At 39.1% G+C, this 26267-nt stretch overlaps 1 protein-coding gene across 4 annotated transcripts in view; it reads right to left on the bottom strand.

The window, feature by feature from the left end:
- The window catches only part of NPAS3 (neuronal PAS domain protein 3), an 870281-nt gene that overhangs the window by 267162 nt on the left and 576852 nt on the right, over positions 1-26267 (bottom strand). For all 4 annotated transcript variants that reach the window (XM_074996867.1, XM_074996866.1, XM_074996865.1 and 1 more), the window contains one exon: positions 4160-4249. In XM_074996867.1, coding sequence (XP_074852968.1) covers positions 4160-4249 — 90 coding nt within the window. The remainder of the gene's footprint in view (positions 1-4159; positions 4250-26267) is intronic.

The following is a 26267-nucleotide window of genomic DNA, read 5'->3' on the forward strand; positions in this document are numbered from 1 at the left end:
AACCCCGGTGGTGTCCGATTCCAGGATATAGACATGTACATCCTTTTGTAAATCCAGCCCAAAGTGTTTAAAATCCAAAACTATATTTTTGGGGTCCATATGCAATATACGTTCATTCAGTGTACATTCACTGTACATTCATTGTACTCTTTCAGTGTTGAAAGAGTAGCTGTTACATGTTTTATTTCCTATTAAAATAATACTAGATTTTGTAACAAGTAACCCCATTATCATCAGCCCCAGACTAGCTCCAGAGATATTAATATTACCAGATTTCATTACTGTTAATCTTATTTTGCACATCAGCATCTATTTTATTGCACCACTGACACTCAAGATACACCAAAGACAAAAACTGGACTCCTGGAGAAAACTCTACATTCATCTTTTGAAATTGGGTCAAAAGACCATTTTCTCTCAACTGGATGTGACATTTTTCCTGTCTTTTTCTAAAAACAAAAATTAGCCACCAAATTTTCATTCATATTAACTAAAAAGACAAGGAAACAAAATGAAGTACTGTAAGCCAAGCAACTCCAGATATTAAAATCAAATTCATATGCCAGCAGGTCAGGAAGAGGAATCAAATGCAGACCTTTACAATTTGCATTACGGACCATTTTAGAACTGTCACAAAGTGTCTAAAGCAGCAATGGGCAGCAGGAGGAGTGGGTAGGCTGCAAGAATGGCGCTGTGATCCCCCTGCCTATCCCCCTTCCCTGCCCCACCTGCCATTCATGGAGTTCCAGCACTGGGAGGGAGGGTGAGGAGCGGGAATGGAGCATGAATCAGTGGATTTTAAAAGTGGTGGGACGGATGGGGGAGAGTAGGAAGTGTGGGGTTCCAGTGAACCTATGTGGGAGTGGTATGCAAGGGAGGACAAATAAAAGGGTCGCAGGTGAAGTTCCAGTGGGCTGCAGATTGCCCACCACTGGTCTACAGGGTGCATTCTACACAAATCTATTTCCAGTCCGCCTCATGGATGAACCAAGCAATATTTATCATTTAGCACTTTATATAAGCTCTGGAATGGACTTTCAAGGCAGGTGTTGGAATCCCAGTCAGAAGAGGTTTTTAAGAACAGGATCTCTCAGGCACAGTCCACAAGGGGATTATATTTCATGACTTTGCAAGGTCCTTTTTCTAGCCCTGCCTCTCTATGATGCAAAGAATTGGAGACAAGATATCATATATGTTCATATCCCATTGGTGCTTGTTCTTGCCAGCTTCATCATATATCACAATTCAATGCAATAACATACTGTGGTGGTTTCCTCTCTGTGGATATTATATTGAAAACAGTGTAGTGATCATATTAGCATTTCTTTTGTACACTGAGAATTTGTTCATGCAGCTATTTTGCCAATCAGCTCTTTGTAATAAATAAAGTATTTGAATAGTTATTTAATATGCATGATTACAGTTTTCCTTTTGCTATTGCTGCTGACACATCTATAAGATAATACAGCATCTAGAGAAACGCAACTGGAAAAGTGCGGTAAGGATGTACATAGTGCATACTATAATTACTTATTTAGGGCTGATAAAGTACAAATGTCCTAAGCAAAGATTGGTGGCGACATCACGTCTAGCACTGGACATATCTTAGTAGATAAATCAAAGCCCTGCAGTAGATTTTGCTTATTATAGTGATGCAAGTGCACAATCTTGATTTTTTCAATAAAATTTTTGATTGATATCTTGATTAGTAAATGATATGTAAAACACTGTAACATATTCAGGCAATCTCTCCAGTGGCCTTCCTGTCTCAAGCACATCAAACATAAGCTACATGTCACCACTTCCAAGACCTTTCATGGTCTATCCCTGTCCTGCCCATCACCTTTCATTTGTCAGCCTCACTTCTGATCAGATCACGATGCCAGTCTCCATCATCAACTTGTTACATTTTCTAACAAGCACCTTCATGCTTTATCCCAGGCTGCTTCTCATGATTGAAAGAGTTTCCCATAGCCCCCCTGCAAATCTAACTTGTCTTTTTTCAACACCATCCTCAAAACCCTGCTGTTTCATTAAGTCCACATACAATATAACAATGGTTAGGCTGCTGATGTGCTGAGACTGCATCCTGTCATGCTACACAATAATGTCTCATTGTTTCCTAGTACCTCCACAATGGCCTGCATTCCTCTCTTGATTTTCACCTTATATTTAGGCTGTAAGCCCTTTGGGGCAGAGAATTTTTTTTTGTGCCGTGTTTTTTCAGAATCTAGTATAGCATACTGGTCCGTAACTAAAGTCACAAAACAGTCACAAAAATAATTAATATAAATAGCAATTGCTTTATTCATCTAAACACTTGCTTCATAGGATGAAGTGTAATGTCTCAACAACTTGGCACAAGTTGAGAATAAGAAGAATGTTACCCATATTTCAGTTAAAAAGCAGTGGAAGAAAATGCTTTTATAAGAGACAAGCATAGGGTTAAACCAAATTTTTCTTTAACAGATGATATTTCAGATGGCCACACTATTCCAGATGCATCAATTTCCTTGAAAATCCAATCCATATATGTGCATATGCTGTGCTGGCAGGAGGACTGACTGAAATGGCCAAAACCCAAGAGCTAATATTCTTTTGGCCAGAATAATGCAATTATTATTTTCCTAGCTATCAGTCTAAGCATACAGAGCCATCTGTTATGCAAAGCAAACATACACATCTCAATTACAGAAAATGCAGTTGCCTTGACAGAATTTGGATTACACCACTAACCAGGGCTGTAAAATTTGTTTTAAGCTTGTGTATAATGGATGCCTTTCAGGAGTTCCCTAATTAGCATTTACCTGCTTAAACTAATTATTCATCCTTTTTCTTTATTGGCTTATTAAACTTTGTTGGACTCTGTGTATATAACAGATTAATATGAGCTTGAGACAATAACATTAAAGTTCTGATTCTTTACTGTTTTAGCGATATGGCGATGCACCAATTTCAAAATCTAGGATCCTTGATACTAGCTCCCAAGCAGATTATGGCAAGGATTAAAGCCCATTACAAAACTAGGGACTTTAATGAGAGACAAGAATATGAATACTGAATTAACAATACCCCTGTTTCAATTTCTATTATGTGCTTTGCTAAAGCCTCCACAAAATACAATTGCTGTACATATTATAGCCAACTGTTTGTATGTTCTTTGAGAAGTTAATAACTCTTATTCTGATTTTCATCAGATAATATTTATATTTGATCTTTTTCTGCACCAAATATTAAAATCTCCATCATTACTTTAGAATCTTATTGTTAATTTAGCTGGGGCACAACAAAATCACTAGCTTCTGAAAGCTTCCAATACTAATAGTTGCCTCCTCTGAGCTGTGCCAACTTACTCAAGCAACAAGTTCACAATGGGTTCCCCATTTAAAAGAGCAGACACAAACATTATCTCAATTTTTATCTCCTCAGGGTGACTGTACTAGAAGTAGATTATCCTACTTGGCAAATCATCATGCGAAAACTCTCTGCTGCATTTTTTGAATCCAAATAGAATGGAGCTATTTCAGCTAGAAGCCTCTGAATGCAGTGGGATTAGCAATAAGCCACAACAAGCAACTTTTCTCTTTCCCTTCTCTTTTAGCCTCTGAAAAACAGATGTCAGCAATTAAACTGCAAATAATCAAAATACTATATTTTTTTAAAATTTGTCATTTCAGATCAGTGAACAATTTGAAGGCTACAAAATATGTCCTTGTTGGAACCCTCCCTGCAAGGCATTTTAATGGTCTCTTTCAGCATTTCTTGACTCCAAATGACTCACTGTCATTGTGTCAGCTCCCAGGATAATAAAGGGTACTCCATAAACATCCAGTAATAGGACACAAGGGAAGTACTATTAGTGTGTCCCTTTCCTACTAGGTATAGAGGTTTAAAGTTCAGAACAACTGAGAAAAGAAACTTCATTTGGTCTCAATAAATTAATAATGATCCTTTGTGACAAAAAGTTTTCAGGTCCAAGTTTGTTTTATCTGAACATACAGTACTGACATATACTTCTCAGGGTGACCCAGACACAACTCTTAGGTAATAGATTCAGTAATTCATGCACAATACTTCAAAACAGATTATTACTTTAAGAATGATAAGCAGAAGAGTGCAGCTTACACAATACACTCTAGAATCGAAAACTTTTACTTACTTGGGATAGGCCTAAATAGATGGAGACGGTTTCTGAAATGTACAAAAATTTTCCTTCTTGGTTTAGTGCAAATACAAATCCATCCAGGGACTGCAGAGTAAGGGGGAAAAAAAAAGTGAATAGACTGACGAAAAGCGGGTAACAGATTAAAAGAAATCTATCACATATTGAATTGAGGACAATGTTTTGTTTTCTATATAAATATTTTAAACATATCTTGAATAAAATTATTTTCTATTGTAATTACATACGCAAAAACAGCACACAGGTATATACTGAGTTCAAGTGATTTTTGTCTTCCATATATATATGGGCATAAAACAAGAAATAAAAATAAATCAAATATACTTCAGATTTTCTGAACATAAAACATATGCAGTAGCAAAGGAGGAAATTCTCTCTCCCCAAAAAACTGAGCAAAAGAAAAATTCACTTGAAACATTTTGGACCTCCATATTTTGTTAAATAATTGAGGATTATACCCTTCCATCCCACATATATCTTTTGTGGGTGAACAAACAAAATCAATCAACAGAAATAATCAATAATCTATTATGTTGACGCTAAAGAAATTTTATGAATTTCAACCCTTCAGCATAAAACTGCAAATTAAATTTTATTCTGACAGGTTTGTGTCTTTAGATTTGGTTTCCATTGCAAATGCAAAAATCAAGCTATGACTATCCACATTAATTCACAGCTTTTGAAACCAGACTGTAGTCAATAAACAAAGAGATATAGTTTAAGTTTGACACAGGGACTAAATCCTTACACTTCAAGATGAAAATATGACTCTTCATTGGGAATATATGGCATTTCATTTTTGTACTTCTTTTGAGGTCAGTTACTGGCAAAACACATATGTAATGTTTGCCAAAGCAAAATCAGAAACTTACATAGATTAGTAATACTATATGAAGTTGCAAATGAGGAAGCCTTGGGATAGAGGAATGTGTAAAGCAAAAATGTAATTGTATTACATTTCAGATCAACATGTTCTTGGAAGAACAAGATAACAGAGTTGCACGCAAATTTAGAAAAAAACATAAGATGCCAAAGTCACTGCAATAATTTCACTCTTTTTCAAAATACAGAGCAGTTATTTCTGAGGCTTTTTCACATTTTGATTCTTCTATTTCTTGATTAATTTCTAACATACTGCTGGTCAGAAGCTGACTTTGGCAAGTGTTCACCCCTCTCTGATGTAGTAGGTGGTGGAATTAGTTCAAAACATCTGTGTTTTCCCAAAAGAATGAACCACACGTTGGAAAACAAACACTCACAAAAGACATTGCATTAAAGAAAGACTCTCTAATTTATATTTATGAATTAATAAAAATGTAAATCTACATAGAGTTTCTTCAAGTAAAAACATTTATACTATGCAAGCAGTTTATGGCATCTTATAAATCATCGTCTCCCCCTGCTCCCCCCAATGATTAACATAAGCTAGCTCCCTGAATTTTAACATCAACAACAGCTGAAAAATCTGGAAAGGTGGAACTGAGTTTTAGACCAACACGAAGGCAAAATCAATATCGTCATAAATGTGGTATCCTCCATTGTCTAACATCTCTTCTGCTGCTGAGTCTGTCTCCCATTCTCTTACCCCTCCCCTGGGAGAAAGGTCAGAAAAAGAGGGTTCCTTTAAAAGCTCTGTGGCTTAAGGTGTCCTGAGAATCTGCTGCATGTTCCTTCAGGAAAATAGATCTACCAATGGTACAGGGAACATAGCTTAAAACTCAGCTATTAACAGTATTCAGAATGCCATGATTCTCTGACTATGTGTCAGTGTATTTGCTGAAGTGCATCTTCCCAACAGCAGTCACATCACACTGACTTATTACTATGCTGCTGTTATCTCCCCACACTTGCTATAGAACATGGTCATTAGTGTACTGAATCTGGCTGCTGGTCTGTATATGCTAGTCCAGTGTCCTGTATCCAACATAATACCAGTTGTTTCAGAAATATCCAAAGTGGACATTTATGGAATAGAGGACTACTGGGCAAGTTTCTCCCTAATTTGAGGTTTTTAGTGGCTGGCATATGTCATTAAGCACGAGTGCAGGAATTCTTTATAATTATTTGTATAACTAGTGCAACTGAACATATCCTTTATTACCCATAAAAGTGTCTGTTCATTTTTTAGCATCCCATTATGCTCTTTGTCTCATCAATTCCTTGAAGCAATGAGTTCCACAGATTAATTATATTTTGCATAAAATGTTCTTCCTTTTGTCAATTTCATCTTTTCATCCTTTTTGTTCTTTTGGGAAAGGTTCTATTCAACAGGAGTGACTCATTGATCTTTTCTATGTTGTTTGCTGTATTATATAATCCTTTGGACAAATATGGGTGGATATTTTGTTGTGATATTAAAAGGCTCCTGGTTTATATCCCTGACAAAGTGGAAGTTGGAGTGCCATCACATTTGGGAATTTAAGCTTCTCCTTAAGATGGCAATAATAAATTATAAATACTGACAAAACAAAAAAGCAGTCATGTAGCACTTTAAAGACTAACCAAATAATTTACTAGGTGATGAGCTTTCATGGGACAGATCCACTTCTTCAGATCTACAGCCTTACCAGAACAGATTCACTATATAAAGCACAGAGGTCCAAAAATTGTTTTCAAGGTTGACAAGCATAATAGTATGTTACTCCTTCTTGGCAGGCCCACCGACTGGGGAAAGGGGCAGTTGCTCCTGGGCCTGGCCTTTCCAGGAGACTCACAGCTCCAGAAGTGGCAGCTGAAACTCTGGGCCCAATGAATTGTTGCAGTAGCACAGCTCTGGCTGCACGCATCTGGAAATGGAATGTGTGTGTGTGTTGGGGGGTGGGGCAGCGCTGCAATCCCAGTGGCATTAAAGGCTGCATGCGCGAGGTCCCGCCCCTTCTGTTGTTGGCTTTGCCCCTTCTGAGGCATGGGGCCAGGCCTCTCCCCTGCCTTGCCCCAAGGCCTATGGTGGCTCTCGGCCGCACTGCTTCTTGGTGTTCCTTCTCCCACAATTGTTTCTGGGAGGCTGTTTTTCCACAGTTGCCTCATGGAGCTGTCCATCAAGCACTGCAGCAGGGGTATTCCTGGACTGGTATGCCACAGAAGCATACTGCGAAGCTGTTTTTCCTCTCTGAGTGACTGACTTATGACACTTCCCATAAGATTTCCTTCATTTTGCCAGTTTGGGTCAAATGGGATGAACCCTCCTCGCTCAACATCCACAGTTATATTTGTGTACAAACACTGACAGAATTCAGCATCTGCAAGGGTCAGAAGAGCATAATGCATCTAATCATATTTTGAAAAAGTCATTGCATACTAGATTACTAAGGACCTAACGACAGGTTGAAACTCTCTCGTCTGGCAACATCCAGACCACACCTGTTGCTAGACCAGAGCGCAAGTGGACCAGAGCCCCAGCTACCCAAAGCCTGCCCTTCAGCCCCCCTGTGGGGAATCCTGCTGGGTCAGGGAGCCCCACTGTAGGCCGCTGGGTTGGGAAGCCCAGCTGTTGGGAGCCAGAGCAGGGTTCCCTGCTGACAGCTCTGCTATAGGGAGCCCATCCTGGAAGTCCTAACAGGGATCTTTGCCAGCAGCCCTGCAGTGGTGGGAAGCTGGGCTGGGCCAGGCTAGTGATCCCTGATGTTAGCCCTGTGATGGTGGGGAGCCAGGCAGGGCCACAGAGCCCTCCTGGCAGCTCCGTGGAGCCCTGCTGGCACATTCAGTGGGGGAGCCTGGCAGAGCTGGGAGGAGTCTGGTTGGGAGCCTGGCCAGGGGTAGGAGATCCCTGATATCAACTCTGTGATTGCAGGAAGCCAGCCAGGAAGCCCATGGGGAGGAGCCCAGTATGGGCTGGGGCATCCAGCAAAGAGCCTGGCTGGGAATCCCCACTGGCAGCCCCACAGAAGTGGAGAGCTGAGCCAAGGCAAAAGCCAGAGTAGAGCCCCCACCAGCAGCCTGAGAGCAGGGAATTGGGCAGCCAGGAGAGGCGTCCCCCCTATAAGCCCCAACACCTGATCTTCTCTGGTCTGGCAAATTCCCTCATTCTGATCACTCAAGTCCCAAGGGTGCTGGAGCAGGATGATACACCCTGTACTTCCATTCCTGAAATGCAAGGTGAGGAGAGAAACACCTTAAAGTGGGGGAAGGAAAAGACAAATTCGGTTTCTGCTATCTAGGACAACCCCTCCCTCAAGAAAGCATAACACTTCTAATGCAATTTAGTGTATCCTAAATATATGAGAGGGCAAAGATGGGCCAGACACCCTTGTGCCAATGTTGCTGTTCCTTATACAAGTCAAACAATATCTGTGAAGGACTGTCTTATTTGTTATTCGTAGGTATTTTTATGAATATTTATTATTAAGGTAAGGCATGTTGAAATTTTTCAATTTTTCATAAAGCCCGTGTCCTTTGTGCACACCAAGACACCATCCACCCTTCAAACAATGGTGATGGGACGCTACAGAAAAGTGTCTTGTAGAAAAGGATTTGAGAACTTGGTATGCTACATGTTTGCTGCTTATTTTGTCCAGCAAAGAGATATTTTTGGAAGTATGATTTGAATCACATGCCTATATCCAACTTCAGAAATATTGTTAGGGAAACACTGGTGTTCTCTTTAGCAACATTTTCTCTTTCAAATTGAGGATCCAAGATTGGCTATCAAATACAAAACTTCTGAAGAGAAACTCTGTGACACAAAGGGAAGCATGACCTGTGCATGGGCTCCAATATTCCATACTTGGTTCCATAACCATTGTCAACTTTAGTACAGAGGTGGAGCAGGCAGACACGAAACAGACTTCACACAATGCTTCATTTTCACAAAAGCAGAGGGCACTCACATCTCAAGCTTTCTTTCCCGTTTGTTTTTAATATGCGGTCGGCTGCCATCAGTTCAATTTCATGCTCACTATTGGGGTTCTTGAATGCTGTTAATGAGACACTTAGGTGGTCAAATTTTGGGCATCCTTGATCTAAAAAAAGACTAATGACACTCATATTTTGAGACAGTTTGTACTTATTGGGTATGTATAAAATGTGATTAAAGGTGAAGTTTCATGCCACTTTTTAATTTTGATTTGAGAAAACCATTATTTATTATGTTGTTTCAATCACCACAGGCTACTTTTTAATTTTTTTACACTACCCCACTGTTTTCAACAGGCTCCAATTAAGATTGTGGGGTCAAAGGGTTAATTACATCTTCTTACCCACTATGTAGAATTTTCTGATTATTAACCAAGGTTGGATTAAGATAAAAAAGAACCGACATAAATGTTAATACTTGTCCCTCCTCAGGAAGATTTATCATAATACCATGCTGAAATATATAGGCTTTCTTCAAAGAAGTTAGAGAACAAAATCTTAGAGGAAACACTTAAATAAATGTTTTAAAGACATGAAGGTATCTGATTTACTGAGACGATATTCTCCTTATTAAAAAAAAAAATTCTAAGCTACCCAGACAGGATTGATAAGATATTTCCTTTGTCATATCTCAGTAAGACTATATGGTAGACATGAAGGAAGTGAGATTCAGATGTCAAAGTCAGTAGATACATAACCTCCCAATAATAGTGCCAATAATTGTAATTTATAGCTTCTGACATCTGCATAACACAAACAAAAAATGTAAGAGTTTTTTAACCCAAAACTCTGCATGGCTCTTACAGTATTTGTGAAATTGTGGAATTATTTCCTTGCAGGATATGAAACTAATTGTACCACTTTGAATGAATGAATACCAATATATAATGCACTGTTAAATGGATTTATATTCGTCAGAGGAGTTTTGTTCCTGCTCATTTTGCTTATTCTAACTGTAGCCAAATGTCATAGACTGAAATCTTAGTACAGTGTCCTTCTGGGGAATATCCTCATATATCATACTATCCATGAAGTCCCTAATTCCTTCTCCTGTATTCCAGTGATGCAAAAAACCCTGTGACTCTGACCTAAAACTCCAGTTAGAGTGAAGAATTACCAGTAGGCTGGGTTATTTTAATGACAGATTATTTTAAACTAAGCCTTCACCATCTGTTCCACCCCCTAATTATGAATGCAAAAAGAACATATTTCATAATTACATCAGTAAAAAGTAAGATATACATGATTTAAATGCAGACATGTGTTCTTTGTCCAATTCAGCATGCATCTGTGATGTTTTTCTCATAATTCAAGCTCTGATTGGGAGGATGGGGGACAAACTGCTCACCCCTGATAAAATAGATTCATTGGTATACTAAACTTTTTTCCAAGCAAACAGATCATCTTAATTAGCATTTTTCTCTGTTATGACATAATGATATTATAACTGGAGCTGAGCATTAATTTGAGCACAATGCCTGTCACAATTAGATATAAAGCATGCAATAAGAGCTAAAATATTTGACTGTTGCTAAAGAGAGACTGCATCAGAGACGACCAACATTTATCTAAGGAAATAGTTCCCTTCTTGCAGAAACAAAGCTAAATGGCATAGACATAATTTACAGGAATAAGACTTAAAAGTGGGGTTTCTGTTTTAAAATGGAAGCTGTCTCACTAGTAAAAATTAGACAGGGCCCGTTGAACTTTGTGAATATGCAACAATATCGTAAGGAACAAGTTAATGAAAATCTCTGTTGAGGCTTCAAGGCCTGCTTACCATGCTGTCACTATTAAGATATCAGCAAGGTGTCCTGCAGTAACTCCAACACAGTTTTACTACTTATGTGGAAAAGGGGTTTCTAACAAATTGTGCCTGCTGTTTTTGCAACTGTGTACCATGACAAAACCCATTCCCAGAAATGATTTACACATGAGTATAAACCAAAATAAAAAAGTTTTGACAATTATTAATTGTAGAGTTCACTACAAGTATTATTCCTACTCTCCTGCCTTTTCTGCCTGAGAACAAAGAAAGCCCACATTTTTAAAAAGGGAGATCACAGGGAATTACTGCAATGTTCCTTGGGCTTCAAGAAGAATGAAAATCTTCTCTAATAGCAAAATCACACTGCAGTCAACTCCATTCACTTTTTCAACTCTTCTACCAACACCATTTTCTTCATTTTAACATATCCAGTGTAATAAACTACACTAAGCACGGAGTCTGACTGAGGCTGACACACATTTGGCAACAGAACTAAGTAAAAGGTTGAGGTAAGAGGACAATCTCAAAGGACATGGTTAGAGAGAACATTGCTGTCAGTTTATTAATTTGTCTCCCTCTTGCTTTTTATTCCCCTGGAGGGGCAGACTTGATGACATTTACAATTGCAAGAATAGTAACAAAACAAAACAAAAACAATACCAGACAATCTTTAGAAACCCTTTTATCAGCTTTGAACCACAGAGGCAAACATATGTGGAATAACTTGGAATATGTGGAATACTCTCCTGAGGTATCATCCCCCAAATATGTGCCCCATGAGACGTGATGAACCCAAAACAACACATGATTGCACGAATAGGTGTATTTCGTAAAAATGATATTGTTTTGAAACCTCTTTCCAAGATTAATTGCAAAGAAGATGGAATTTCAGAGAAATCAAAATTCAGATGGTATAGTAACACTTGAATACGGATTGTAGTGTTTTGATGCTGCATTCAGGGATAAATTCACTAATAACAAAATGGATAATATAATAGACAAGGCAGAAAATTATGAAATGATTAAAAATTGCAGAGTTTGGGGCATTCAAGGAAAACAAGTAATTAAGGATTTGGTAATATTTTGTGCACAAAATTGGGGTTTAGAGTAATTTAGAGATTTTTGGGGACCTCTAGATTGCAGATAATAGCTTTTTAATTCTGCTAGGAGGCAGTCTTCAGTTGCTATGCCATCCCAAACTATCCTGAGAACATGCACAAAGTAGCATAATAAATGCTTTCAGACCACGTGAGCTAAGATTATATAGATTACATCTTTCTGATGATTTTTATGCTTGAATTTGATCAAGTGATTTGAATTGCTCAGCTTAATTCTTGGAATTGCTGATATGGTCTTGAGGTAGAGGATGAGATACAGGCAGAGACAGATACTTTTGAGGGAGAAAACTATTCGTTAGGAATGATTTTGAGGTTTCATACAAAACAGCACAGTTAGGGTATGTCTGTATAGCAGAGGTATTCCAAAATAAGCTATTCTGGAAGAGAGATTCTGCAATAGTTTATTTTGAAATAACACTGCTTAGCTATAAACTATTCTGGAAGAGATATTCTGGAATAGCTTATTTTGAAATAAGACTGCTTAGTGCTTAGCTATTTTGAAATACAGCGTTTACACACAACAGGGCCTATTTAGAAATAGGGACATTGGACACACTATGGCTTAATTCTAAATAGGCTCTATTCTCTGTCTACATAGCCTCTATTTAAAAGTACCAATTTTGAAACAGGCGCTATTCCTCATGGAATGAGGTTTACCTATTTCAGCATAAGCCAACCATTACTATAATTTCAAGGCTGCAATGTAAAATAAACTGGGACAGAACCCTTCCATTTTAAAGAAACAGGTACTTAACAGAACAAAAGTATACCGTAGTCCCTCAAGTGATGTGAAGATTGAATTCCCGTGCACCCTTGCATAACTCAAATTTCGTCTAAGTTGCGGGGGGGGGGGCGCTTTTTCCCTGGTGGAATGTGTGCTCTGCAGTCAGGGAAGCAGCTGGAGTATCTGGAGCTCCTTTTGAGTGGGGGCAGCTGGGGAGGGTTAAGCCAGGTTAAGCCAGGTGGTGGATTGGGACCATGGGAGAGGGGCAGGGGGGTTTAAACCTAGTGTGGGTTAGGGCTGTGTGGGGGGGTAGAGTTGGACTTGGGCCATGTGGCCCTGCAGGGGGTTGAGCTGGAGCCGTGTGGTGGGGTGGGGAGCTGGAGCCATGTGCAGGGCGGCTTGAACCAGGGCCGGCTGGGGTGGGGGGTTGAACCAGGGCCGTGCGGAACTGGGGGGAGTTGAGCCAGGGTTGGAAGGGAGAGCAGGATTTTGAGTTGCACTTAACTCGCTTTAATGTGAGTTAAGCGCAACTCAAAATCACACATTTCGAGGGTTTACTGTATAGGAAAAGGAGAGGAAATGGCTGGAGAAGAGAAGAAGGAAGGACTGCTGATGGAGGGACTCAGGGCTGCCTCACATAATAAAATCCCATTTTGGGGGTGCCGTGTATTAAAGCACTGACCTTGAATCTCTAGGATGCCAGTTGATGCTGAACATCTTGCCTTGAATCTTAATGGGTTTCCTACTTTTAGTACAAGGTGGTATGGACTGCAGAATATTACAAAGAGACTGTATGCTATCTGGTACAATCAAAAATATCTGTTTAGGATGAGAGCTACCATATAGAGATTACACTACCTATTTCTTGCCCTGAGAATGTTGTCCCTTAAGGTCAGGCATCATTATCTGCCTGCAGAGCAGCTTCTCTTTGGCTCTAGGAAATTTCAGTTTTCAGTGGCACCTGCCCTTTCCAGGTACAAACATTCATCTGATCTAAAACATGTTGGTTGCAGGTCTAGTCAAGTTCTCTGCAATGCAGTCTTCAATGAAGTACTTGATGCTGCAAACAGTGTTGAACAGAGTTTGTTACCATTAGTATTTACACAGGAGTTGTGTTAAACTGCTTATAGAAGTAAGCACTATAGTGGGTAATGAGTGTTTGCAGTCCTCCATATGGACTCACGGGGTCAGACCAGGGAAACCCCATTAATTTTAATGGAGTGCTGAACATGTGCAACAATCTATCCAAGCGAGTGGAACATTTGTAACTTTAACAGCTCTGAGGATGAAAGAAAATAACCCATGTGAATGTTTCAGCTTATATAAAATTCCATTTTAATTGAATATCCTTATATTCACAGTGTGTGTGTGTGTGTTTTCCTGGTTCAAAATATGCATATTTTTAAATGTGCTCACAGCATGTTCAGCACCTAGTAAAAAGATCAACCAGTATGGAGAGGTAAAATAATTACACAGAGGAACTTCCATTACTCAGGTGGCTATACTGTTAAAATAACATTTTTACCGACCAGGTGCTCAACTTGCATAGCAACGGGGACCTTATAAGCTCTAGCTAGAATTAGATCCTGTAATTCAAAGCACATGAGCTCCATTAATATCAACAGTACATAGGTGCAGTGCCATGCCTGGGCACACTGAAGTGTAGAATGTATTACTTTTATTAAAAGACAATATTGATACCCTAAACAGGTCTCAATGTAGAAATGAATGCATTCTTTGTCTGGTGCATTACACAGGTATGCGCTTTTTGGAAGACACATTAAAATAGTATGATGTTAAGAGTGTCTCTGAAAATATGGAATATAAAAATACCAGAAGATACTCCAAAGCCAGAAACTGGCTGTAACTCAACAGATGAGAATCCGTCTTTCAGCTAGCATTAAGCTGGCAGAGCTGATTCCTCTACCAAATGTCACCCTTTGTACCTGGCCACTGAGGAGGAGCAGCACCAATGAGAAGCACTCTATCAATTCTTTAGGAATCATCCACTGCTGACATAAATTAGAACAGCCTCTTTCTTCCTGTAACTCACTCATGAGCTGGCACCTGCCAACTCATAGAATCAGAGCTGTAACTAGCACTAACAACCTCCCCTCAACATAACTATAGTTCTCAGAACAAGAGAGAATCTGGTCCATCTTGAGTCAGAGTTTGCCAGTTATTGAAAGCTTAATTTTAAAAATTTTCTTTGGATCAATAGAAACCTAAATTCCTACTTGGGGGAAAGGATTCTGAAGTTATTCTTTGGCTATCTTGCTATTGGTTTCTTCAGTATTCAGTATAATTAATAGCTCTGGATAGAGGAGTATTGCGAACACAACCATACTAGTAAAAAACAGAGAGTAAGCCGTGCTAGTCTATACACTATCAAAACAAAGAGCAGTCAAGTAGCACTTTAAAGACTAGCAAAATAGTTTATTAGGTGAGCTTTCGTGGGACAGACCCACTTCTTCAGACCAGAGCCAGACCAGACCAGACTCAATATTTAAGACACAGAGAACCAAAAACAGTAAGCAAGGAGGACACCTTGCTTACTGTTTTTGGTTCTCTGTGTCTTAAATATTGAGTCTGTTCTGGTCTGGATATGGTCTGAAGAAGTGGGTCTGTCCCACGAAAGCTCACCTAATAAACTATTTTGCTAGTCTTTAAAGTGCTACTTGACTGCTTTTTGTTTTGATAGTAAAAAACAGTTTATTTCCTGAATTCAGTTGGACTCTACATTAATAGGAATGTTTTAGAACCACATCCCTAAGTACTTACCCAATCCATCTGTGTTCCACATCTGTAAACCTGATTGGTCATCACTATTTTCTTGAAGTGTTTAAAGTTGAGTGCTTCACTCATGAAGTGTATAACACATTAAGACTTTGTCTACACTGCCAACTGAATGACAAAACTTCTGTTGTTCTCAGGTGCCCCCCAGCTCCCTCACAGACAAAAGTTTTGCTGCCATAAGTTCAGCGTAAACAGCATGTTGTCAACAGGAGCATTTTCCTGTTGACATTGCAAACCCTGCTCATAGGTGGTGGAACTATTTAGTCAGCAAAAGTACTGACAAACAACATTTACATTGCTTGAATTTTAGCGACATGGCTGTATTGCTAAAAGCTATGTAGTGCAGACAAAGCCAAACAAGGAATTCCTATTTATGGACAAATCAATTATTATGATGAAATCTGAAATCTGGTCCTGAATGATTTCAGGATAACAGCTCAGTTTACCACTATAGCACACCACCGCTATGTTGACCTTTCACTTCTGTTTCACAGCTGGAATATGAAACCAGGTGAGAAGACAATATGCAGTTCTGCTGTCAACAGGAATCAAATCCCATTCCAGGCTGTGAGGAATGCTGCTTTTAGTCCCCCTGAGCTCACCAACTATTTAATGCCTAGGTAACTAAAGGTAAGTATGGATTTTGCTGTTTACTAACATACTTGCATAAATTCAAGCATATCAGCTAATAGCACACAACAGAAGACTTATACTCTTTTTACTCAAATTAATATACTATTGTAGCACCAGCAAGTGCTGCTATAATTAAGGGTCTCTTTGCATTTCCACTCCAGAATCCTGTTTTGTGCGTGTGTTACAATTTGTCCAATAAAATATATTACATATCCTGACATATATACACACACACTGTTGGCAGAAATTTGCAATAAAAGGTCTCAACCCAGGAATCATATTCAATTTGTCCATTTAGAAATGAAGCTTATGTGCATGTACAGAACTATGTGAAAAATCTCCTATTGATATTTACTACAGGGGTATTAGGGTGCATGTGTGGAAACTCTATACCCCTTCAGGGCATCCCTGAAGCAACTGTAATGTACTGTATCAATAAAAGGTGCACTAAGGGGTACTCAAGACCTTCACGATACAATAAAATACAGTAGGCATCTGGTGTGCCAATAACCACACACAATACTAGCTCTCAGAAACCATCATCCGGCATAGTCTGTAAAGCTTTCAAAAGGGAACCTGTAAGGAAAACACAAAAGAGGAAGACCTTGGACAATGCGGAGAAGATCTACTGAGATTGAAAGACAACAACTGGGGTACTCCTGGAGTCAGCTGGAAGTTTTGTCCCAAGACAGAGTGAACTGGAGGAGACTTGTGGATGACATATGCTCCACTCAGAGTACAAGGGTTTAAATCAAGTCCAAATAATTCTCAACACAACAGCTCCTAATGACAGTGTATATGTCAACAATCTGTGCATCGTGTCCTTCAATCCAAGTAAAAGCTGACACGGCTGCTCCAAACTCTTACTATCCATTACAGTCCAATTTGTAACAAAGCTGCAGCTCAGAGCCTCATCCCAAAAAGATCTTGATGAAACAGTTCAACTGCATGTTGTCCAGGATCCTCAGATGCCAACCCTTTCGCTTCTTCACAAAATGTGATACCTTTTTTCCATTGATCCAGTGCCAACTAAAGATCACTAAGGAAACATTTCTGCACATCACTTCCTCTAACCATAAAGCTGTAAAAACACACATTGTTCTATTTCTTCTATCTACCACACAACTGGGGTCCGAAAGGAGCACTGAAGGAAGACAAGGCCATTGCAGGGAAGCTAAATGAATTCTTTGCATTGGTCTTCACTGCAGAGGATGTGAGGGAGATTCCCACACCTACATCAGTCTTCTTAGGTGACAAATTCAAGAAACCATCCCAGATGAAGGCATAAATAAAGGTGTTTCTGGAACAAATTTATAAATTAAATAGTGATACCTCATCAAGACCAGAAGGTAGCACCCATGAGTTCTGAAGGAGCTCCAGTATGAAACTGCAGAACTGCTAACTGTGGTATGTAACTTGTTGCTTATATTAGCCTCTGTACCAGATGACTAGAGGATAATTAATGTAACACTGATTTTAAAAAAAACAGTAAAGTATATTAAACAACAGAATTATCCAACACTTAGGCTGCATCTACATTGCCCCTCCCTTTCTGAAGGGTCATGTAAATGAAGTGGATCGAAAATGCTAAAGATATGCTGGTATGAATATTCAGTGACTCATTTGCATAGTGGTGATCACTCGCCTTGTCAAAAGTGCTGCTTTCAAAATGCAAACTAGCTGTGTAGATAGGGCTCCTTCAAAAGGAAGCCCTGCTTTTGAAAGTACTTTTCTTCCTAATTTTTTTCCAGGAAGAAGGGCGCTTTCAAAAGCAGGGCTTCCTTTCGAAGGAACCCCTTCCACACAGCTAGTTTATATTTCAAAAGCAGCACTTTCGAGGTGGTGAATGGCTGTCACTATGCAAATGAGGTGTTGAATGTTCATATCAGTGCCTCATTAGCATTTTCAATCTGCTGCATTTACATGACCCTTCTGAAAGGGAGGGCCAATACAGATGCAGCCTTAGCTGAACAAAAGATATTGGGGAAAAGTCCACAGGGCTTTTATAAGAGAAATTCTTTGAGGAGGGTCAACAAATATATGGACAAGTGTGATGCAGTAGATACAGTGTACTTGGACTTTTAGAAGGCCCTTGACGAGGCCTTCAGAACTCTCACCACGGGATCTTAGCAGTTATGAGAGAAGAGGGAAGGACCTGTCGCAGGTCAATAACTAGTTAGAGCAGGGTTTCCCAAACTTTATATAGTTGGGACCCGTTTTTTCCAGTACCTTTTTTGTGGTCCAAAAATAGGTACTCGCATATTAAAAAAAAGAATGAAAAATGAATAAATTTTCCCTGTGTATTATTTATTCACAATAATAATAGTATATATCGATAATTTGTATGTTTTCTAAGGACCAGTATTTTTTTTCCCCAAGGACTGGTACTGAGCCATGGACCACACTGTGGGAAACGCTGGGTTAGAGGTTAGGAAACAAAACGTAGAAATAAAAGAAGCCATAAATAAGCTGCAAAATGGGTCAGAGTGAGATGGCACTGGTTTCAGATTGTACAAAATTATTCAAAACAGTTAAGTCCAAAACTGACTGTGAAGAGTTACAAAACGATCTCACTAAAGTGGGCAACAAAATGACAGATGAAATTTCACTGTTGATATATATGCAAAATAATGCACATTGGAAAACATAATTACAACTACACATAGCAAATGATGGGGTCTAAATTAGCTGTTACCACTCAAGGAAGAGATCTTGGTGTCACTCGATAGTTCTCTGGAAACATCTGCTCAGTATGTAGTGGCAGACAAAAAAAAATGCTAACAAATGCTAGGAATAGATAGATGAATAGATAATAAAATATCACACCCAAACTATACACATCCATGGTATACCAACAGTTGGCTATTCTATGCAGTTCTGGTTGCATATGGAACCTCTCTCATATAAAAAGAGATCTGAAATGGCATTTGGGCGCTGGGTGCAGGATCTGGGCTGGGGCAGGGGTTGGAGTGCAGAAAGGAATGAGGAGTGCATGTTCTGGGAGGCAGTTTGTGGGCTGGACGAGGGGTGGGCGAGAGGATGAACATGAGGAAGTTCGGAGTCAGAAGGGAAGTGAAGGGAAGGGGTGAAGGTGCAGACTCTGGGAGGAAGTGGGTCGTGTGGCACTTAGCTGGGGCAATCCTCTGACAGCAGCTCATAAGTTGTGGGGGCGGGGAGGAGGAGAAGGAGACAGGTCTTTGTGCACTGCTGCCCATAGGTACCACCTCTGCAGCTTTCAATTGGCCACACATGTGCTCAGGGCAGGGGTATCATGTGGGGACACCACCCTCAAGCCCAGGGCCACAGGGACCTGCCAGCAGCCAAGCACGAAGACGTGCCCATGCCCGTGTGCAGGGATCAAATGATGATCACTCTTTTCCTACTATGCTGCCAGTGGTGGTGGGGGCCCTAGCCATTTAAAATCATCAAGGGGCAGCAGGCGGACTGGGGAACATACAGGGGGAGAGCATGCAGTCGAGGCAGGCCAAGCAAGAGATCTAGCCTCCAGCTTTGCTGGTGATGGGCCCTGGGCCAGGAATATTGCTGGTGCCTAAGCACCATGAGCCCATCAAACTCACCGCCCATACTGGTACAGACTGCAATGCATGTGGATTTGGATCAGATTAAGAGAAACTATCAATGTTTGTGGTTCACACAGAAATATGTAGCATTGTCCATGAGACACTATAATGAGAGTTTACATGCAACAAATGGCAATATTTCAAAAACCTTGAATGCAATGCTTTCCATATATGAAAATTTAAACTGCTCTTGCAAATATTATACCTTTAAATATCATTTACTGTGTTGTTGAATGCAGCAGGTGGCCAAATGATTTGGCATTATGAACAAATATGTATGCTTGCTTGAGCCCAAATTTTGGAACAGAGAAACCTATTTTCTGGTCCTTCATTTAATGGACTACAAATGAGCTAAAAGGCACCTAAATCACTGAATGTATGCTGATAATTCACTTCAAGTGAACTTTTTAATATCAAGTACTCTGTTTAAAACAACATAAAAGCAGATCACAGGTTTCACACTTCTAATGAATGACTTATCTGTGATATTTCCTCTTACATTTTTCAAGTATGTGGGAGCCCAGAATAATGAGCCACATAGAAGTAACACAAAGGTAAAAGTGAGTTCTCTGTCTTAAGCAGTCTAAAAATCAATGTACAGAGAGAGCACATTAACAAAGAGGTTAATAAAAAGATGGTGCCCTAGACAGTAACATAAAGAGCACTGATATATCTTCCTTCTTCAAAAGAGCTGCTCTTTATGCCAATTTTCCCTTAGCATTGCAGTAGTTTTCCCTGTTATATACACGTCATCTTACTTTTTGTCTTGATTCAATTTTATGTTTGCATTTTACTTTCTCATTTCCTCTCTACTACTCCCAGGTTTCTCTTTACTTGCTTGATGTTTACAGATACCTTTTCTAGAATTGCAGGGCTTGGAGAAATCCCTTTTTTTCTTTGTTGTAATGTCCACACATTTTTCCCCCCAGAGAATAGATAAGTTTCTCCAGAAAATAAAAAGCTAATACAACCTTTTGCTCATCAACAAAGTATGTCTTGTTGTAGCCAGGAATAAGTTAATAAAACAGGGGAAAAGCTTAGTGGCTTAAAAAAAAAAAAGGCTCCTTGGGGTTATGAACGAACAATGTTGTTTTTTCTTCCCAGCGTGCAAGGATTTAATTAAGTGATAACAGTCACCTTGGGGTGGCTGCACAAGGCAATAATATCTAGGTGAAGAAAAATGCTGAAGAGAGTTGAGTACAGTCAATTTATCTTCACAGAAGGCAATAAATGAACAAAGCATAGGTATTTGGTTGATTGTTTTGGAATGTTTCCATTACTGATAAACATCAAAATAAAAAGGACAAAGATTTGGTATTTTCTGCATCTGAAATATATTAAACATAGAGAGAGAAGAAGGAATAAACAGGTGTGAGGTCACATCCTAAAGCTTTAATAGCAAATGGTTTGCTAATTATTCATGCTTCACATAAAACATGGGAATTTTAATGTTGACACAAAGGATAGAAGTACTGCTGAGTTGTGTATTTATAGCAAATACACAATAAGGGATGAATTTCATTCTGGAGAAAAAGCGTAAAGTGTTACTGGGGAAAAAGCAGCACGTTATACAAATACATACAGCTGTGTGGCTGGTGATCACGATTCAAGGATTTGGAATGATGTTTTAGCAGCTACAGGGCAAACATATATATCCAGTTATGCCTACTGTATGGTGTGCAAACAAAAAATGAAAAAGCTCACATGAGGATAAGGAGAGAAACAAAGGGGAAAGTTGGCCCATGCAGTTGCATTCCCCTCCTACAACAGACTTGGTACAGGCCAATACACACCACTCATGGTACATGGCTCAAAAGGGCTATGTGATCTGGCCATTAGGGATGGAAGTACATACATCGGTTCCGAAGAGAATATGCTCTTTTCCAAAAGCTATAACTTGTGCTGTGGAAGTTAATACAATTTAGGACTGATCCCTACAACAGTGACTCCTCTCCTCCCCTCCTTATCTTCCTTGAGGTAGCTAGTCAATGACAGTGACATAGGGACATTGGTCATGAAGCTATCAGAAAGTAAGGAAGAAGCATAAATAGATCAAGAACCACAGCCATTTGCTTTGTTACATATATATTTTCTCCCTCTTTTTCTACATTTGGAAGTCTTCATTTTCCTACTCTCTGGATCCACCTTCAAAACTGAAAGATTTCATACCTATTTCCAAATAGTTCAACTTTGGGTACTTCTACGTATTTTCTGCATGGATGGAGGATAGAGATCACAGAAAACTGCTTGGCTAGTGCTATGCTCACCCCTAGTGTCAACGGCTTGATGCAAATAAGCAGTCTTGAAAATTCTGAATGGATGTTCATTTGCATACTCGACTGGCTCATTTGCATATTCACAGCAGAAAACAAGCAGTGAAGACGTGGTTCGGCCAGCAAAACCCCCTTTCGTCAGAAGCTCTTTATCCCCTGAGTGTGAGTGGACATTCTATCAAGGAAAAAGGAGAAGTTAACATACTAAAATAGCATTCTGAGTAAGAAAATGAAGTGGATCTAAGGAAGGATATTTGCTTCTAAAGAAAAATATAAATAGCCACAAAGCATGCAGTTTCTGCACTAGAGAGAACTTTAAGGAAGAATATGAAAAAAATGGTCCAAGGGGCCTCAACCTGGCTTCTAATTACGTCTTGCTATTTCTTGCAAATGACAGTAACTTGAGTTATCTAAAATGCCACTTTGTAGGGTGCAATACTTGAAGGCACTGATTTAGGAGCAAATTTTGAATATTTGGCCCACTAAAGTTATTTTCTTGCCTAGCCAACAAGCCTTTTAAAAATGTTTTAATGATTAATGGGACATTTAGAATTCCATCTTTCCATCATTGAATGTTATTGTCTGGTCATGGCTACTGTATAGCCCTTATAGAAAGTCTTGGGGCTCTGATTCCAGCTCTTAACAGATAGATTTCCCAGTTACAAATCTGTTGATAGCCTCAAGCAGAAGAGCCAGATAGGATATGTAGACTGAGCTATCATCTCATTTCTAGAGGCAGGTACTTCAAGTCAAGATAGAGGCATACTGCACTGCTACCATCTCTGAACTTTTGACCTCACCTGAAGACAAAAAAAGCAAAATATCTTCACATCTGTGGATGACAGGACGTTGTTTGTTTTTTATCTTTACCACCCCCACATAAACACTATTTTTAGTTATGTCTATAGAGAATATCTTAGCAGAGGCACTTGTGACTAAGCATTCATAACTATTCAACACAGGTTTCTCAAAATGTATCAGACAGCTGTTCAGAACACTACAGATTCATAGAAATGTAGTACTGGAAGGAACCTTGATCATGTAGTTCAGTCTCCTTCACTGAATAGGATGAAATAAAGCTAGACCCTCCTTGACAAGTGTTGGACCAACCAGTCCTTAAAAATCTTCAGTGATGGGGTTTCCATAGCTTACTGTGAAAGCCTATTCCAGAATGTAAGTATCTTCATTGATAATTTTTTTTCTAATATCTAACCTAAAACTCCCTTGATGCAGATTAAATCCATTCATTCTTGGCCAACCTTCAGTGGACAAGGAGAAAAACTGATCAAAATTGATACTCTTTATACAGCCTTCCCACATTTAAAAATTGTCATCAGGTCCACTATATCAGTTTTCCTTTCTTAACTCAAAACATGAATAAAAAATTTTAACCTTTCCACATAGGTCAGGTTTTCTAAAATTTTATCATTTTAGTTACTATTCTCTGAACTTCTCCAGTGTGTACAACTCTTCTATCAAATGCAACACCCAAAACAGGACATATATTCTAACTGAAACCTCAGAAATACCAGGTTGACTGGGACAATTACCTCTCATGATTTACATACAATACTTTTGTTAAGACTCCCCAGAATTATATTAGCTTTTTTTTGCAACTGAATCACGTTGCTCATTCATATTCAATTTATGATCCACTATAACATCCAGATCTTTTTCAGAAGTATTACCATATAACCAGTTATTCTTAGCTATAGAGTTGTGCATTTGATTTTTCCGTCCTAACAGAAGTACTGAGCATTTGTCTTTATTGAATTCCATCTTGTTGACTTCAAACCAGTTCTCCAATTTGCCAAAGGTCATTTTGAATTCTAATCCTGTCTTCCAATGCCCTCACAATGTCCTGTTATTTCTGAATTTTTCAAGCATACTCTCCACTCCATTATCCAAGTCATTCTTGAAAATATTGAATTGTGCTGGACCCACGACTCCAACCTATGCTCTGCCAATCTAACAGTGAACCACTAATAACTTCTGGTATTCAAATATGGTCTTTCAACCAGCTGTGCACACACTACCATGCTACCTCATATGGGCATATGAGGCTCCACTCTCAGGTCAGTTTGCCAGAGTATAGAGTATAGCCCTCCCACTCCTCCTGGGATTCATGGTGTGTTATTATGGGGTCACTGACAGTCCCTGGAAGGTCCTTTTAGCACAAATTGTTGCCTTGACTTCCTCAGAAGCTAGTTTAACAATTATTCTTGAGTAATTAAATTTAAGTCATCATATGTTCCTGCTCTCTAGGCTTACTTCTCAACATAATCAAGCAGTGCATGGGTACATTCCACGTGTAAGTAGCATTAACAACATGTTAAGATTTCTAAATTTCAACTACAAGACTTAGAAGCAATTTATAACCTCTTTAATACAGGTTCTTAAAAACTTTTTATAATCCAAAACCTCCTTTAAACCCATTCCATTAAACAAGTGCCTCAGTTTGGTAACCAGGACTGACATTCACTAGTCTTCTGGAATTTTGAGTATATCACGCAGATGCTTCAAGATAGATCAACATTCTTCCATACAATCAGATTCTTTAAAATTGGACAGACTTTATCCCAGTATTGATTGCTGAAAGGAAATGGAATTCCAGGATGTAGCAGCTGTTCTTTCTGCCTGTCTAGGACTCAAGAGTTACAGCTCACAAATTTTTATCAGCTTTTGATGTACTTCTTTCTAAGCTTGCATCTGTTCTACGTGCCTTTTTGAGCTTCCTTGGCTCTCTCTCCTCAGCTTCCTTCTCCATGTGATTGCTTGCTTGCTTACTTTTTCTTTACTAGAAGGTCTGCCATTTTTCTTCATGCTCACGATGCCACTTATCTGCCATCGTCTGCATTTGGATTGCTTCTTCTGCTGCCGTTTGGTCACATTCCATGAGCAAATCTCTCATTTTCTGATCCAAGATTTCCCCTGTAAAAACTATTTTCTTACCTTTACACAATTTTTTAGTCTTTTGTGTGTATAGTTTTATAGGATTGTGACTGACTTATGGATACTTGTTTCTAACCCTTAAAACTCCTAAATCTAAATTTTGCATACCACAGGCTTCTGATTCAAAGTCCAAGTGACCTATGGTAATGGGTTTCCTGCTAAGACAATGCCAAATGTCATGTTGCTTGCTATGGGAAATAGCTAAGACCACCTGTCTCACGCCAGACTGCCAGAACACACACCATATACCCCAGACTGGTAGTATGTTCTAGTATAAGATTTCACCAAACCAGTAACAAATGTGCGCTTTCAAAGTAATACAGTGTATGCTAATTCTTATGAAGTAATACAGTGTTCCCTACAGGCCAGCTAGCCCTTCATGTAGCACCCAGAGAAATCGACTTCTATGACAAATGATTATTAAAACCAGAGATCATGTATTTTAGGTTCTTCTAGTTCTAAAGAACCAGATACCCATCCAAGTCAATATACATTTTTCAAGATCCTACCCCAAAACCGTGCTGGTAACCAATCTTTTAGTAAACTAAACTAAAGGTTTATATATAATGAAAATGCGCAAAGTTATCACAAGGTTAAGATGAATCATATGCATTACAGCTGATCTCAGGATAATAGCAGTGATGTTAAATCTGTCAGCTTACAGTAAATCTTTCTGGATGTCTCAGTCCATTGTTCAGTGTGTCCCACAAAAGCTCATCGCCTAATATAAATTATTTTGTTAGTCTTTAAAGTGCTACTGGACTGCTTTTTTGTTTTGATAGTACATAGACTAGCACGGCTATCTCTCTGTTACTTTCCTTTGTCTGTCTGTTGCTCCTAGACTGGGTCTACACTAAAGAGTTTTGTCGACAGAGGGGAGGAAGCGTCTACACGCTTAAAGCTTCTGTCAACAGATTCTCGATAGAACTCTGCATTTGCCTCAACAGCATTATCCCTCGAAAATGTGAGGCAAAGCAATCTGTCGACAGAGTACTGTTGAGATTATTTTGTCAATAGTAACTTCTGTCGACAGATGTTTCTAGTGTACACATAGCCCTAATGTATAAAAAGAACATGTCCTTTGTAGGAATAAGACAAAATTGCTTTAGCCTTTCCATTTTCCCTCTAGTTGCTTGTGCTATTCTTTTGTACTCCTTCAAAATGTGTCCATGTATACACTTTTTGTAGGACTCCTTTTGATTTTCAGATCTTGAAAATCAAGATTTTCTTCCTGTGGGATCCTACCTACACGTTCTGAGTTTAAATCTGTGGTTTTGTGAAGTCCACTGCCCTTATTCTGTTGCACTGTCTATGATTTCATAATCACTTTTGCTTAAGTTGCCTTCCATTCTCAGACTCACAGTCCCTGTTGATCAGAAGTAAGACTG

The sequence above is a fragment of the Carettochelys insculpta genome, chromosome 6 (assembly GCF_033958435.1).
Source record: "Carettochelys insculpta isolate YL-2023 chromosome 6, ASM3395843v1, whole genome shotgun sequence".
Classification (NCBI taxonomy): Eukaryota; Metazoa; Chordata; order Testudines; family Carettochelyidae; genus Carettochelys; species Carettochelys insculpta.